This window comes from Papilio xuthus, unplaced genomic scaffold (genome assembly GCF_000836235.2).
Source record: "Papilio xuthus unplaced genomic scaffold, Pxut_1.1 DF827777.1, whole genome shotgun sequence".
Taxonomy (NCBI): Eukaryota; Metazoa; Arthropoda; class Insecta; order Lepidoptera; family Papilionidae; genus Papilio; species Papilio xuthus.
In genome coordinates this window covers 1,463,224-1,481,216 of record NW_013530872.1, presented here as the reverse complement: position 1 = coordinate 1,481,216, position 17,993 = coordinate 1,463,224, and the positions used below count along the sequence as shown (strand labels likewise).

Genomic DNA, 17,993 nt, shown 5'->3' with positions numbered 1-17,993 from the left:
GAGTTTCTCGCTTATGGAAGTCGTCCGTCAATAGCAGACAATAAATCTCGCTTATAAAGGTTTCTCGTATATCTAGGGTCTAATGTAGTGCTTTGTCGTGACTATTGATAACCATTTCCTTGGTTTTCTCGCTTCAAAAAGGTTTAAGTGTAAAACTGAAATTATAATTTTGACTGCATTTAATACATTGGAGTTAATTTCTTTACAGTAAATGTAGTAGTGTCCATATTCTCAAAATACAGGTCTTTTCAAATGTCTTGGCGACTCATATTCTTCGATTCTTCTGCGCAGTGACCTCCCTGCGTATCCCTTTACGCCATGCCACAACCAAATTTGTGTTCTGCGTAGACTCGTACAATGTTCCGAGCCGCCAAGATATTTGAAAACTTCTATAAAAACAACGTGTTCTTGTGTGTTTATCTGCAGTGAAATTCACGATAATACATGTTTATATTCGAAACATATTCTTCGATGTAGATCTATCTTAACCTAAAAAGTTATATTTGCGACATAACGTTTGATTTTGCTATCGTAAACTTGATGGCGCCTTTAATTACTCATTGCAGCATGGCGCCAGGCTAGTTGTTAGTCGATTTTATCGCTATCGTGTCCACATGAATTGTAAACACGATTTTCGAAAAGGTCATTGACCTAACTGATCAATAAACTTCACTTGTGTTTTTTTTTAATTTACAATAGACATAGACAATTTAATAAACACTTTAAGAGTTGTTACCTTTGTTTTGTAACAGAGAAATCAAAGAATACAACAAACAAAAGACTATGTTATTAATTGCTGTGTTCCCATTATTCGACAAATATGATTTTGTTTTGTTATTATCGTCATGATTAGAACGTAAATAATATGACAATGCACTTGTGAATATTCCGAGAACATCTGACGGACTTGCCAACTACGAACGAACGCGGTTCGTAAATTACGTCCAACTTTGGCTTTGTTAATTATGATTTGTGTACATTCTGATTGTACGATTCCGTTGTTGAACGATATATTACTATCCCTCTTCTACACTTTTAAAAGACAGAGACAACAATATGTTTAAATACGCATTTATATAAATGTAAAAATTATTTAATTAGATATTTCTATGTATGCAATTATTAGAAATTATAAGTCACATGGTATTTAATATTAAATACTTGAATCAATTAAAATGTGAAGAGACATTTGGCGCGTATTATTTCCCGGTTCCAACGATTGGCAATTGGACCCTGGCACTGTTTACATAGCTTTTATCGACACTATTAACTTCCATCATCACGTGGAATGACATCATTTTTGATTATAACTTAATTATCTTCAGAAATATTAGCACTGAGCCCTAACTCATAAATTATAACATATTAAACTAAATCTATAAACTTTTATCTACAGTAAACATGTAAAAAAGTTTTATATTTTTTTATCAAGTAGACGTTAATTCATTGTACCTTACCATAAACAACACAAACTTTTAAAACAGGTCATATGCGATTTGACAAGTTAGCAGCTGTTCACCTAAAATGGCGCGAAAGAAAAAAAAACAAAATTATTTAGTGCCAATTATTTGGAACAAATTATTAAGATTAAATATATTAACAATAATTAAAACATGTTTTTATTATTGTTTAATTACATATTTCTATTTTATTAATTAATTTCGAGGGCTTTGTTTGACGAAAATAAATCATAGAAAAAAAAGAGAAAAACTATTACCGTACTTACATGATAAAAATACAATAATACTGAGATGGTCAACATTTAAAATAATTGATCGAAGAAATAGTGAAAATGAAAACTGGAGCAAACTTTTCCCTACATACAGAATGTTCAACATACAAAGAAAGTTAAAACATGTTTTTACGCTCATTATACTTTCACATAATGATCTTAAGATTCAATGCACAAAGCTATAGTATTAGTAACTCATTGTTAAAAGAGTAATTGACTATAACTTCAAATATATATCTGGTTTTTCATAGAGTATGTAAGGGATCAGAATGCTTAGTATTAGTTATTCGGCAGTTGGGAACCCGTTTATCTCATTGTTTCTATCAGGGTTAATGGTCGCTTTTACGTAGACTTTCAGAGTATTCTTATTATAGATATATTTTTGACATAATACGGAAGTGTTGCATATCGGTTGACGACAAAAAAGGTTATTGGCACTTCGATTGATTAGTCACAGCTGCCCACGCGACTGATAGACAATCTATTGTCAATTGATTTATTGACGAAAATAAATTTAAACATTGTAGATTTTTGGTCCAAGTATCATTATCAGTTAGTAAAGCTTATTTTATTAATAAAAAATTAACTTAATAACTTTATATAACATACTACCTGTCGCCCGCGACTAAGTCCGCGTGGATATATAGAAACTTAATTTGTTTAACCCACTCGTCCTTCCATCCACATCACATCCATCTAAACACTTATAATATATAGTTAAGTTAAATAAATAGTATCCTATTTCCGTCTCCATGCTCTAAGCTACCTCCTCACCAATTTTCAGCCATATCGGTAAAGCCGTTCTTGAGTTATAAATAGTGTAACAAACACGACTTTAATTTATATATAGAAGATTGTAACGTTCTTAATTTGTTAATATGCAATTTGGACTTTGCGTTTATCAATTTGCAACAAAAATGTCTTTAGTCATACGTTTTGTTATGCTCTATTTAAAACTCTTACGACTCTAGTCTTCATAATTGCGTGATAAAATTATGTAAAACGTTGCACAGAAACCTTTTACTATATTTTAATAATACAATTTGCAAATACCTCTTTCAATAGACAAGACTTATATAAGTTAACTTATATTTGTAATTCGACACACATTACATGTTTCGACCTGCTTAATTTTACTTAATTATTGTCGTTTCGTTAGTTTCGTAGTAATAACAAAACGCAATCGTACGTTTTTATTTAATTACACAATGACTTTATAACCATTACTTTACAGTTACCATTATGTTATAACTATTTGAAATTTACTTACTATTTAACTGTTTCAATATTATTTTCATCCCTTGCAAGGGTTTTAAAAAAACAGTCGAAAAATAATTTGTTATATGTAGATGTTCACTAGATGGCGCTACTCGTTCTAATTTACAACGTTCGCGCTAAACACGATGCGTCACGCGACACGACGCGGCGCGCAGCTGTCCGAATATAATTTACCGCCTCGTATACCAATGTACTGAATTGATTTTTATTATTGGACAAAACATAATTATCTGATTTTGATTCATTAATAATTGATTTTTAAACAAAAACTTTTCTTTAAACCGACACCAACCATATTTAATTGAGTTTATAGGTATAAGTGTAGTATGATGTGATAATTTTAAATTATTTGCTTAGTAAATTTTTCATAGGGCATTACCAAGATTGCAAAAAGAGATTAAGAGTTTTTCTTTTTTTTTTGAGACAATCTATACATACTAATATACGTAACCATGACGTATTTTAGTAGCTAATAACGGAAAACAATTTTTAAAAATGTTGTCTGTATGTCTGTCCGCGTGTGTTCCGAATAATCTCCGGATAGGCTAGACCGATTTTGACGGAATTTTGACGGGAAGGTAGCGGATGTACGCGGCCATTTTATGAGCTATTTCTTTTTAAATTTTGCGTTGAATAAGTTGACTGATAGTATTATATTATAGATAAATAATGAAATGATAGATTGGAGGTTATTAATTAATGATGTCTTTTATATATAGCTCTAGTAAATACAAATCTACACCTGACCTATATAGTTAATTTGATTAAGAGTTTAAATTAACTGTACTTGCAACTCGCATTTACGATCATGAAGTCTAATTAATCTGTGACATAATAAACTCTGTGCCAAATGTCAAATTAAATTTGTATAACAATTCTTTTTTTATTGCTTTTGAAAAATCTTTTACAACTTATTTTTAAGTAAACGCGGGTTTTTATGGCAACAATAAATTTAAAATAAAGTACAAATTTTAAAAAATAAATGTAGGAAATTTGGAAAAGTTTTTATTTATCTACTTCTTTCTATATTTAATTTAATTTTAATTGTGCATTATATATTTTTTAATGTTTATAAACGAACGATAAACGAACTAATAAAAACAATAACTATATAAATTGCAACATAACACCTATAATTTAAAAAGCTATTGAACTGTGAGATTGGAAAGATTGCCAAGCGATTTTTTTTCCGAGACATGGTCTACTTACGATATTTTCGTTTTAACAAAAATAAAGTTTGTAATAAAAAGTTTTTTATTAACCAATTACAAGAATTACATTAAAATTGATAGCAATTTTGACATTGTTAATGTTTCATATTCGTTGCTTAAAGTTTGATTTGTAATAAATGATTTTAATGAAAAATTTATTTAATTTCTTACGCTCATTGTTTGGTTCTTTTTTCGAAAAAGATTGCATGGAAACTCTTTTAATTTGACGTACAATCGAATTATTGGACTTAGTACAAATGACTTTATTAGTGACAATTCAAACAAATTATTTTCTTAATTTTTTAATACGTAGAATTTATTTGTAGACGCCATGTTGTTTTTGGCTCAGTTGTTTGTGTTCACTATAACCATACTTACGTACAATTAGTCATATTAATATTAGAAAACGTCACCTGAACATGAAACATTACATCACATAAATAATTTTCACATATACATATGTAAAACAACTTCTCTATTCTCCGCTTAGCTGGTTGTGTCTTATTCCATAACAGAAATATTTAGCATAACTCTCTACGCTTTCTAAAGGGCTTGAGACTGCCTAAATCAATTTTCATCATATCATCGCTTGCCAACTGAGCGCGACCGTCAATATATGCCGTTCACCTTTCTACATCCCAAGTATGCAGACTTCGATTAATTTATTGTTGACGTTATATAAATAGATGTGTAGATACATTTGTCACACGAATTTAATTGTAACCTATGCCTTATATTTTAAAACGAATTGTTTCAACATCTAATTTTAAAAATACGATACGTTTTCTTTTATGTGACAATGCAATATAACCTTTCTTGTGATTACATCGTATATTTTCAACAAGAAAAATCTTTTGTAGTAGTATGCAGTACCTATTTTCTTTGTGTATTTTGTGTCATTAACTGTCGGTTTTTGATACCAAAATCTATGTATGAAACAGACCATCGTCCCTGTCTTTCACCTTTGAGAAAACAGAGATAACAATACATTTAAATAAAGATTTTGGACTCGGAAAACCCACTGTTAGACAATTGAGGTTGAAAATTAATAAATATCTGTAGCTAATAAAAAATATTTCTAGACCTGTTTTATAATAATTGATTTGAGTCTAGGTGAAGCTACATAATGAGTTTTCGTCGAAATGTTCGAAACACTATCCATCTAAGTCTTTTTGTTTGAAGATTTATATTACCTCTGGTGCAATCTTGAGAAATAGCATCTACCACGAATCTATTAATCAATCCGACTATAAACCGTTTTTACTTTTTTTTTTCATTTAAATTGTTCGTAAATATCAACATTGTTGCAATGAATTGTACAGTTTTTGAAATGTCGATGACAAAATGCAAAATTTGACATAATAATAAGTATTCCGGTAAAAGATATTTTTGTCCATTCGATCAAAATATTGCTCGAACAATACAATAAGCAAAAACCTCTATAAGCGAGACATTGTCCGGTCCCGACAGACGACTGAGTAGAGAGAAACTCGGGTTAGAGAGAAACTTATCCAGGTTCATATTTAACAAGGTGTTCTTCCAGCTAAGCTTTTTGGTATACGAATAATTGTCAATGATTCGTTCGATTTTCAAATTGTTGTCTTTTATAACGTTAAAAATTGCGGAGTTTCCAACCTATCAGTGACACGTCTTTGACGAATATTGTGAATGCAAAAGTTTGGATTTATGTTTGTTAAAAGCTATCTTCAGATGGGTTCTTGACGGATCGGATGTTGATGAAATTTGGCACAGGTGTAAAAGTATGGAAGAACACATAGACTACTTGGTAAGTTTCTTTTAGTACCGCACGGACGGACTCGACCGCTAGTTAATGATACTCCTACATGTTGACATCCTTGGTAGTCACTGGAGGAACCCTACTCACCACTCAAAGTACAATTTTGTTCCATTTATTTATCTTTGTCGGAAAAATTGTAAACATGCCAGCTCACTATGATAATTTTCATTAGGAATGTTCTATTTATAAATGCACCAATGTCATTTGAAAAGTTTACGATTCCGGAGGTAGATACTATTTCCAGCGTACACCGATCATCCATGTTTACGAATTAATTTTCTATCTAGTTGTATTTTTGTTGCGAAATCCAGATATTATAGGATTATCTGTATGACTGTTTACAACTCGTTACGTAAAGTTATTTTTCGCTTTGAACTTTGTCTCCTTGTACTACAAAATGGAGCGTGAACGGCGTTGAATATGCTGTGAATTCATTTAGATTGTTTTGCTTTATGTTTTTCATATCTACTTCTAATCCTACTGGAAAGATTGAACCTTAAAATTTAATGTTCATTAGTGACACACAAATCAGATAAACTGTGTCCACTCTTGGCACGTTAGAATCAAATCTATGCGTTTTCCTTCCAATGATTTCTAATTTTCTGCTCAATACTTCACCACAATCTAAGACTTTTCAAGAGCTCTAGAAGAAATAAAAAGATCTTTTCATTTTCCAGTTGCAATTCAAAATGCGTATTAAAATTATTATTAGGTTTGTACATGTTCATGTGAATATAAATCTGACTTTTTCCTACTACAATAAATGGGAATATTTAGTCCGTCTAAAGAATGGATGGATGGATGTTTGTTTGAACGTATCTTCGGAACAACTGCATGGATCTCACTGAAATTAGGCATACATATAGAACATAGTCTAAAAGAACATATAGGCTACTCTTCTTCTTCTAATGCCTCTTTATTATTGGAGATTGGCTGTCGGCTCAGCGAACCCTTTCCTGTCTTGTGCCAAGCGAAAAAGTTGTTCAACGATGGCTACTTATTAAGTTTCTTTAATTCTGCGTGGACGGAATCACTAGTGACAGCTAGTATATTAGCGCAATATGATTTTCACGTTGCAAGAGCGGATGTGAGCAGATGAGAGCGGGTGAGGTGAGTGCGGATGTATAATTAGTGGCGGAAGCGCGTGTCTAGAGCTGGGTCAGGGGCGGACGCGCAGGTGACACAACTGCCAACCCAATGGCAGGGACGAACGCGTACATCTTCGCTGTATCACAACATGTCATTATATATTTCAATACGTGAACTGTACACCAAGTTAACAATACTACATTACTTCAATTAACCTTGGATTTTCATTCTAGAGAACAATTACAGAAAGATTTTGTAGTTGAATTGTAAAAAAATAACTATTATTCTCTTTGAAGAATATTGTTAAAAATTATTATTATTTACATGTGTTTAGAACGTCGGTGGCTCAGGGGCACTTGACTTGTAATCTGCAGATCCTGGGTTTTAATCTCGCCATATACCAATGTGTTTTTCGATTTACATATGTAAGTTCCGTACGTCCGACGTTCTTACGGTTGAGGAAAACATCGTGATGCAACCTACACATATCTGAGAAGAAATTCAAAGATATGTGTGAAGTCAACCAACCCGCACTTGGCCAGCGTGGTTAACTATGGCCTAGTCACCCCTAACTTAGGGTAGGCTTAGAGCCCCTCAGTTGGGACGTATAGTAAGCTGATGACATGTGTTTTGAAAAGTCGTTGGATGCGGAAGGTGGAGGAACGTGTACTGTGAAAGACGTTGAGGAAAGGCCTATACCCAGCGGTGGGCAGATAAAGGTTGTTGATGATGATTATATGACATGGGTTTCAATATTAATGACTTTTTTATTCTTGCTTTCAGGTAAGTTCTTGGAGCACCGAATAATGAAAGAAGCAAGAAGAAACAATGGTGAGAATCGGAGGTTTGTATTGGTTACTGCTAAACTACATGGTGCATTTTGAAAGAATGCATTTTGTCTGTAATACGTAAACTTTTTTATCTTCATTTAAATCCTAAATTAAGTTATATTAAAACTATTTCAGATTTACCTCTTTATTTAAAAGCGAATTCCTATTGCATTTCTGTATATCCTGGTTGGTATCAAACATTTGAAATCTGCAGTAAGATTTAGGAAACATTCGGAGAAATGTTTTTCAAATAACATCAATACATTTGAATTCGTAGGAAATCGAACGTTAGATGAATTCTCGGTAGAATGCATTCACCTGTTAATATTATGCGACTAGCTATTGCCCGCAACTCCGTCTGTGACTGTGAAAAGAGACTTAGAAAGTAGCCTATGCGTTCTTCCAGGCTGTTCTACATCTGTGCCAGTTTATTGATATCTGTTGTTCCATTGGAGATACCTTCTAATATCCATCCATCCATCCAGATAAACTTTCGCATTTATAATAATAGTTAGTTAGTTATTAAATAGAAACATTAGTAAATAAAATGGATTTATGATATAGAGATATGTGACATGGTAAGAAAATATGTCAACTTAAATATAAAACTGATCATATAATAATATATCCAATTATTGTAGGAACGTTACAGGTAGATGTAGACCAAAGTACGTATGGAAGGATTGGGTGACAGAAGATATGCGTAAGAAGGGTGATATGACGGCTGATAGAGATGTATGGAGGAGTACATACAGTGCCGACCCTACGTTGGAATAAGGGCAAGTTGATAATGATTGCGAAAGTCCACACCTGGACGTAATACTAAAGCAATGCTTTTTACTCAAAATTGTTTCAAAATGGTTGAAGTAAACGTATTTAGAATTTGTATATTGTGAACGATTTAAACCATGAAACATAGAGTGCTTTGCTTTCTTATTTTTACTAAAAATCAGGTAATGTTAGAATGTTATTAATTTAGGAAAATCCACACAGAAACATACACATCTTCAGATGTAGAACATTGAACTTTAATATAAACTAAACAAGATGCAATATCGTGTTTACCTGTGTACTGTCTAGAGAATCTTGCAACTATTAACGCTGATACTATATTGAATAGTGAATCTTATCTATTAGTTGTTAGAATTGCATATCGTATGAGATTTCGCGCGGATATGGTACAGATTTATCGCGGGCTGTTAGGGTGCCGCATATTTATATAAAGTGGGGAAGCTGTCAGCGCCTACGCTGACGCCTTCTTTGGACGGCTCTATACAATATCACAGTATTCTAATGTAAAAAAATGTCATAGAAAAAAACTTGCAAAAGATAACCTCAAAATTTTTCGAAAATTACTAACGATTCTGTGGTCCTAAATATGTAAATTTAACTAATTTTTATGTAATTTTAAATGAATGTGTGAAGAAGGCTTATTCGTCATTAATTAACACTTTACATATTTAATTACTTTCGATTTAAATTGTACTGTTTAAGTTCAACAGTTGTTTAGGAAAACAATAATAGGATTATTTTGTATTTCTTTGTTTACATCACAACCTCATTAAAAATCAAAGATTCCTCTGAGCGATGGAGACAAAGACTTTTGATATCCAATGACATCATCAAGGCAATTTAGTATAAAAGATATAAAATAATTTGATTAACAAAGCGATATTTTATCAACTATCCATCACATAACAAAGAACTAAGGCAAACCGTAACAACCATTCACGTCAAATTCCTACAACTTCATAATAAAATCAAATAAGATAATCACGCAGTCGCCCATAGTTTAATCAAATCCGTTTTATTCGTGAAACGACGACACTTAGTTCTTTCGACTAGATCGTCCAACTAATAATATCGCGCATGTGAAATGTTTTGGCTGGTGCTTTTTGTTCGAGGCGGGTTATTTCAGTTTTCCAGTAGGATTCTGAGCAAGAGCAATAGTGGCCGCTTCCACTTCGCTCGCTACAAAGTAGCTGACTCGCCGCTTGGACCGCGCGGTCAGTGATGTGCCTTTACTAATAAATCGATTCTGGTTACCGATAAACCGATTATGAAATATTGACGTGAGTCCCTCCCTAGTGATAGTGAATGTGTCAAAGTTATAAAGAAGTGTGAAGTGGAATAATAAGTTCATCATGACGGAATTCTATGGATCTTGGAGCGACGGCCGTCCTGACGGCGATGGCGAAGGGCTCGAGATGGAGGAGACTGTGGTCGAAACAATCACGACCACGACGACCAGGAAGATGGTCCCGTCGGTAAGTCTGCGCCGGCCTTGAACGTGATTCAGTCTACGTATTTTCGCTCCGACGACTTATTTAGAAGCGGAGGAATCCGGCTTCGAGTTTGTTTGATCTGCGTAAACTTACAGCGTTGAATATTCTAATATATGTGTAATATTGTTGGGCTGTTTATTTTGGAAGGCACGGATGTCAGGGACGCTCGGCGGCGATCAGCGGTCACCTGACTCGAGCCAGCCCCGAGGTGAAGGCGATACGCTCCCGTCAAATGTCAACTCGTTTATAAAGTGACGCACCGCATCTTGACACTAAAAATAACCTATATCTAATGCTGCAAACCGTTTAATATATTGTGATAAATGTAAACGTTGAGAAATATTAGTTTTCATTATCGTGCTCTTATAGAGAACGTGATGCCAATTGTTCTCCTTTGTCAATGTCACGACGTTTTCGTAATGCGTTTGTTTTTAAACACCTAATCAACAAACAACGATCGTGGTAACTGAAATTTCCTGTCTAAAATAATACAGGAATAGCAAAATATCCCTTCAAATTCAACTGTTGAACGTGTAATAGAATATAATCCTGAATAACCCAATAATTTTATAATATTTGTAAGGACTAATCCGTCGTAAAAATTAAAAAAAAAATCATATGACATTCTTTCAACTTGATGGAACAGCGATACGAAGCTTAGTTTCGTAGTCTTTTAGATAACAAATAACCAGCTAAGTGATGCACCTGATCCGAATATAAATAACAAAATTACTTTAAAAATTCCGTTCTTCCGAAGTGCAAGCTGGTGCTTAGGTTTCTTAAGTCCAGATATTTTTTAACTCCAACTACACAATCTCCAACACGGTGGATCACACGTTACTGACGTCACCGCGTTCTATTTTCCAGGTTGTGCGAGACCAAACATATTTACAATGATATTTTTACGTCCACGCCTCCAATGGTTCAGTTATAGAGTTTACTAGCCAACAAAATATCACTGAAAAATATAAAACAAAAGCCTGTCGTCGCAATATATCTGCGAACTCACGAAGTGCGGAGCTAGACAAAGTGCATTCGCTACGAAACGATTCCATAACGAATGAGCGACGACTTATCAAAAGATATTGTCAGTTCTACGCATTTTTGAAGTTCGCTATGAAATCGGAGCGAATGCACTTTTTCTAGCCCCGCTGCTAACCTAATTTTTAAACGGTCTTTTTCAATAAATAACACGATACACGAGTTTTAAAGTTACGAGTTACGAGACACAATAAAGACGAAATGGGCAGATATGAATGTGGCAGAATCCCGCGCAATGACGGGGCGTTCAGTCTACTAATTACTTTTATTTCCATTCGTTCTTTTTAAAGAAACGATGTTATTTATTATTAATTAGAACTACAAAAACATACAGATAATTGAGAACCTTCTCCTTTTTGAAGTTGAAAATTAAATTAATATTTTCCCTTAGTGTTTGACTATTTTCATGACGCGTTGTACGCCTCATAAAATTCTTCAATGTTTCATGTAGGTCATTAGAGCCAGTCTTTGTCGCAAAGCTCCCACTCGATGTTTGTCCAGATGAAATCTCTTCATGAGACAAGATAATGCTTTAGAACTCATATAACGCTAGCAACAACACTCTTTTGCCAACTTCAATTTTCCTTTTTATCAAGTGAAAAATCATTATGTTTTGGATAATCCAAGGAATAAATAATTTTAGACATAATTATTTATAATCCTTTGGTGGGAATGGCGCGCTTTTGTTACCAAGTCAAGTGTCAGATTGATTAGTGAGGGGACATAAACGTTGATATTTTAATAAGGCTGGTGTTGTGCCGATACATCGGCATAGTATCGGATATTCTTCCTACCACTAAATAACAATTTGTTAATTTCTGCCAGTATTAAATATTTGCAACCGCTTTTATTGTTCATTTCATAAGTTTTATTAATTCATGACTCAAAAGACGATAAATTCATAAACATATTGAACATTAAAATTAATTTAATAGCTGTAGTACATCATAAAATTAAAATACTTTGACATTTGCGAGTTGTTATAACATAGTCGCGTCTTTTATTATATTGTAAAGATGAAACTCGACTCTGTATGGTCAATTATTATACATTACAAGGCAATCCAACCGTAAAGTTGCGTATAATAGCCCTGTTTCATTGATCAGGTTTCGTAACTAGTAATAAATGTTTGTACTATTGCAATACTGTTTAAACAAATTCCCGCCATTAGACAATAGTCGAATGAGTATTATAAATGCGAATGTCTAGATTATGGATAGATGTTTCTGTGAAGGTATCTCCCGAACGGCTGTACGGATCTTGATGAAAATACTCCACATATAGAACATAGTCTGGAAGAACACATAGACTATGTGCCAATTATGTTTTTTAATGCTGCACAGACGGAGTCGTGGACGACAGCTAGTTTACTATATAACTTAATGTCTTATAAGTTTCCAGTTATAGCACTCAGGTGTAAAAAATTCTTTAGTGAACGAAGCTGTGAGTTACTCTAATAATGTACGATTAGACGCAGTTAGAATGAAGATTGAAAGTACACAAAACATAAACAAGTGACTCTATTTGCATTGTTTCTTTGTATACGTTGTTCCCATGGTAATGACAACCAGGTAACAAATCTCATCAAATAACAATAATCCATTGTTGCAACGAGTTGTGGAGACAATCGGTTGTTAAGGTAAATCAAACTTCCTTGTAAAAGGACACTAAGTATTGACATTTTAATAAATTAGAAGCAGCAAATTCAAATTGAGAATGCAATACGAATTTAGGTGTTTAAAGTCGTTTTAGATAATACTGACAAACTATAATCGTCTTATATGTAAATAATATTATTTCAAACTATATTATTGTAGAGCGTCGGTGGCTCAAGGGTCAATCACTTGACTTGCAATCTGCAGGTCCTGGGTTCGAATCCCGCCATGTACCAATGTGTTTCGATTTCCGATTTACATATGTACATTTATCCGACGTTCTTACGGTGAAGGAAAACATCGTGATGCAACCTACACATATCTGAGAAGAAATTCAAAGATATGTGTGAAGTCAACCAACCCGCATTTGGCCATTTGGGTTGACTATGGCCTAGTCACCCCTAACTTAGGGTAGGCTCTGAGCCCGTCGTTGGGGACGTATAGCGAACTGATGATGATGATATTATTGTATTTAAAAAATGTAGTAAACAATAAGGAGAGTTTGTGACACAATTTTACTCACAGAATTGAAAAATCTAATGTAAAGGAAAATTCTTTTCGCTTTTTCCTTCTGCAGAACTGTCACCTATTTTCTCTCTACTACTCTATTATAAAGAGGAAAAATTGTTATTTTTCTATGCAACAAATAAAATCAAAAAGTATGTAATGGATTTCCAAATTCTTTGGCATTAGAAAGCTTTTTAGAAAGATTTTATTTTTTCCGCGCATACGAAGTCGCGGGCAAAAGCATTAAATTTTAGTGCTAACTAAATATAATTTTAATCTATAGAATATTACCCATTAAAATTTTATACTATTCGAAAGGGTTTTGTTTGGTTTTATGTTATTCACCCGTACGTAAGTAAATGAGTCATCTCTCGTATGTTTACGTTTCCAAGCGCACTTTATATTTTGTGATGACAACATTACTCTTCTTATTGCCTGTTCCCTTTAAAACACTACATGTATTTTTATTTAGCTCGGTCCATATCGATCCATATCGAGTAATAGGATGCTGTGGTATAAATTAAGTCTTAGCATTTGCGGGCCCGGCGTTAAAGTAAGGCGCGGTTGGGCGACTGTCCAGGACGCTAGACAAAACACAGGCTCAGGTGATTATGTTAAGCCGCCTTCCACATCTAGGACATGATATAAAAAGAGGAGCATTTGTGTAAATTTTTAAATTAAATTAAAATTATTAGCCTAAAATGTAAATAAAAATAAAACTTACTAAAGTAATTAAATTTGTATACCTAATGTTTATATTGATTTTAAGTCGATACCTTTAGGAAATGGAATCAATCTATAACTAGATATTGGCAATGGTATTTTTAATTTGTGTGAATATTTCGTCAGGTTAAATTACGAATGCATATATTACTTAAAAATAGTTTCCTCGTTCAAAGATTAAATAGTAGTAGACTTTATACACTGGAAAATTATTATTTTTGAAAAAAAAATATCGGTATTCACGGAAGAGGCGTGTTCGTTGCTACACCACTTCGCGTATTTTTCGCTGCAGCCTCTAATTCTGTAGCGTTATTCTAAAACAATCTGTAATGTATAAAATCCAGAGTAAACATCGACGTTATGATTCATTGAGCTTGCTCTACATACTGAAATACTGCGGGCGTTTCCTTGAGACATTGTACAACAATCATTTAATTACAATGTTGCTGCCCACTTTTGATGACTGAAATAAACACTAAAATTATACAAGGATAAATAAAATAATAATAATAAAGAGTAAATAATACAAAGCTTAAAAATGACAAAAAAATTAACAAAATTTGCTGCATTTTATTTTAATTTACATTAATTGTCGTCTTCTTCGCATCTTTTTTTATCCCACAGACGCCAACATTTGTCTGTATACCTTAATATTGTGTGTACTCAACGTCCTAAAATGTACGTCTTAAAACAACGTATAAAAGTTTTGTTTCAAAATTTACGTGTATTTCTTAAGAACCAACAAACAAATCTAATCATGTTTTTAGAAAGAAGACACGAAACAACTTTTTCCCATTTTGTTACGATGACTAACTCATAGGAAAAAAACTCGACAGAATTTCACAATTTTTGTACTAACGTAAGCATGTACTCATGACCAATATCGCGTAATAGATTGAATTATTAAAACTACTTAATAAAGTAGTAACCTGATTCGTCTAGTATTAATTTTTTTAGTCAGAATGACTTGTTTAACCTTAAAAATGGGGTGAAATAGGTCACTGTGACACTGCTGAAGTGAGGAATGTCTCGCATATATCCAGCATGGTTTCTCCACAAATATAAACATTTCACCAAACATTTGAGGGCGGCAGAGCGTCGACCTCATGCAGGAAACTCGGAATAACTTTATCGATTCCATTCGCAGACTTTAGGCTATCGAGAGTTGGCAGTTTTAACAAGAAATAAGATCTGTATGCAACATTATTGCATTTTTAAAATGTAATATTTTAACACCACGATTACATTACCAGTTCATCTTCTTATTAAAACTAGCTTTTCTTTTTTATTAATAGACTCTTGTCTTAGTTTGAATAATCTTTTCGGCTTTAATTATTGCAGGGTGGACAGCATTTTTACATCCACAATTTATACCTACGTATTAGAAGTGGTAATGTCCATTAAGTGAGTAATTCCTTAAAATTACTGTTCTCATTATTTTTAAAAACTTGCGCTATTAGACTCAATCTAAATAGTTAATTATTCATTAGTTACATGTATTTTTTTCATGGTAGCAACACTTTATAACTGGTATATACAGTTATGTTATCAATATGCAAATTATTATTATCTATGATTTGATTCATGAGCTCTGACTGTTGCCAACACTAATTGCTGGAAGTAGGTTAATTCTGAGATGGTTACGAACCATTTAACTGTTGGCGTTAATTCTAATTGGATTGGCAGTTATTAGAAAGTTCCCTATCACCAGCAAACCTTTATATGTATATTGAACAGTAAATATTACTTTTTGTTAACTAAATTTCTTCTTATAAAAAGCAAATGGCAAATTACCTGTAGTTTTTTTTACGCCTCATGTTATTGTCGCTAAAATATCTAAAACATTCGAAGCTTTATCGAATGCATTTTAAAAGCAATTAGAATTCAAGAACATATGCATATTGTATTTACAAATTAAAAACGAGCGTTATTATAAACTGAACAGTTTTACTATGCACTATTTCAATAAATACAAAATGCAGGAATAAGCACTTTAATCCACAGCAATATGACATATTTTACAATGAAATTATGTCTGTCTTCCCGTTAACCATTCGTTGACAGAAGTGCTAATTGCAAATGACAAGCGCGCGAAATATACAATGCGTTTGCGCGCCAACACACAGAGTATCGCGCGTAACTCGAGCGAGATGATTGAATAGAGTATCGAGAAATGGGCCGTTATTTCATTCGATACTAGCGTAAATCGATTCCGGCCCACACGCAATGTGCATCTTCATCTAAAGTGCAATTATTGTTGCTATTCAAATGCTTTGTGTTATACTTAACTAAAGAAATATGGTATCATATTTTGTGTAAATTGGCATGTTAACTATAATGAAATTAGTTATGCTGTAGTTAATATTCAATTGAAATATAGAAACTGTTCCAGCGTAGTAGAGAAATGGCACCGTATTTTGTTTATTTCTACGTATAATTCTTTTTTTTTAATATCATTGAAAGTAAGTATCGAACGTGACGGCTATGATCCAAGGTCATGGCTCAATCTGTCATAAACTAATAATTGTGAAAGTTTGATAATAATTTATGAAGACCTAACCAATATAAATGCAGTTGGACTGCACATACAAAGCAATGGATACACATGTAGATTTTAAAAATTAATATACTAGTGTCGGAAAAAGGTTTATTGAAATGATGTTGCGTGGAATCGTCATGAAATGTTTTTATGACGTTCTGTTCGACAAACAGAAATATACCAGATGCTGTTAAAATATAGGTTATGAAATTTTCTAACGTTCCGAGACTTTAAGATCGTTTTCCACATAATAAATCACTCCAAGAAATCTGAGTGAGCCTTTGATTATAAACAATATCGATCTATTCTCGTGCCAGTAACAATAGGGGGAATTAAAAAATAAATCTTTCTTGACGTTTATACGAAAATAGATCCTTTGTCTGGTGTGGTAAAGTCTAAAATCGTTCAACTTGGACTATTTAATTACAACATTGTCGATCTGTGTCGGTCGACACTTAAAATAGAAACGAACGCGCGGGCGCAGCGAGATAGGTACATTTTTGGAAATCAAATAAAAGCAGTGCTAAAAATAGAAGGAAAGCAAGGTTGGGTTCAAATAGAAAGGGGAAGATCAAATATGTCGCGTAGGCAAGAAATGCATCGAAGGTCTTCTATTGAGGTAGAAACGTGGTCAAAATTTATACCGACCTAACGTACGTAACGAAGTACAACTGCCATGTCAACAGATAGAATTCTTTTCGTCTGTCACATTAATGTCGCACCAACTTCTACAGATTATAAAACCGTGAGAGAAAAACCGCTTTCTGTTATGTCGCAATGTAAACTTGAAAAGGAAACTGGCCGTCGTCTCATTGACAAGAGAAAACGTTCGATTTCACTGTTATATTGTCGCTTATATTGTGGTTAAAAGCACGTGGTTTTAGTAATAGATCGTTTATTTTCTACTCTATAACTCTATGATTTCTAAAAAAATTAAACATGGTTGAAAAAGACAGTAACATATAAACTTTACTAAATATTGTCGTGCACTGGCTGTTGCTGTTAACTCGGTCAGCGCGGAATTAAAAAGAAAACTAAATTTATAACTTATGTGTTCTTCTAAACTATGTTCTACATTATTCCAAATTTCAGCGAAATCCATGTTGCCATTCTGGAGATACCTTTAATCAAACATTCATCCATCTAAACATTATTTTAGTAAAATTAGAAGATTGAATGAAGAAAAATTTTTTAATCTGTTGAACATTTCAAATCCTTTTTAATCTTTATACATAGAGTTCTTGTATTTATGGTAATAATAATACTTTCATATTAACGTGTTTAGCCTATAGAAAAGTTCGAATA

The 17,993-nt window shown here is 33.1% G+C and overlaps 1 protein-coding gene across 8 annotated transcripts in view; it reads left to right on the top strand.

Moving 5' to 3' along the window:
- tmod (tropomodulin) overlaps positions 1-17,993 on the top strand; it is a 49,607-nt gene that overhangs the window by 11,840 nt on the left and 19,774 nt on the right. For 4 of the 8 annotated variants that reach the window (XR_001227772.1, XM_013309212.1, XM_013309214.1 and 1 more), the window contains exon 1: positions 9,871-10,205. The exons of 1 other annotated variant lie outside the window; for it this stretch is intronic. Coding sequence is in view for 4 of the 7 variants with exons in the window: in XM_013309212.1 (XP_013164666.1) it covers positions 10,083-10,205 (123 nt within the window). In the remaining 3 variants the exon portion in view is untranslated. Of the gene's footprint in view, positions 1-9,870; positions 10,206-17,993 lie in introns of those variants that run through there. 3 more of the 8 variants (XR_001227774.1, XR_001227773.1, XM_013309218.1) reach the window with 2 other exon arrangements.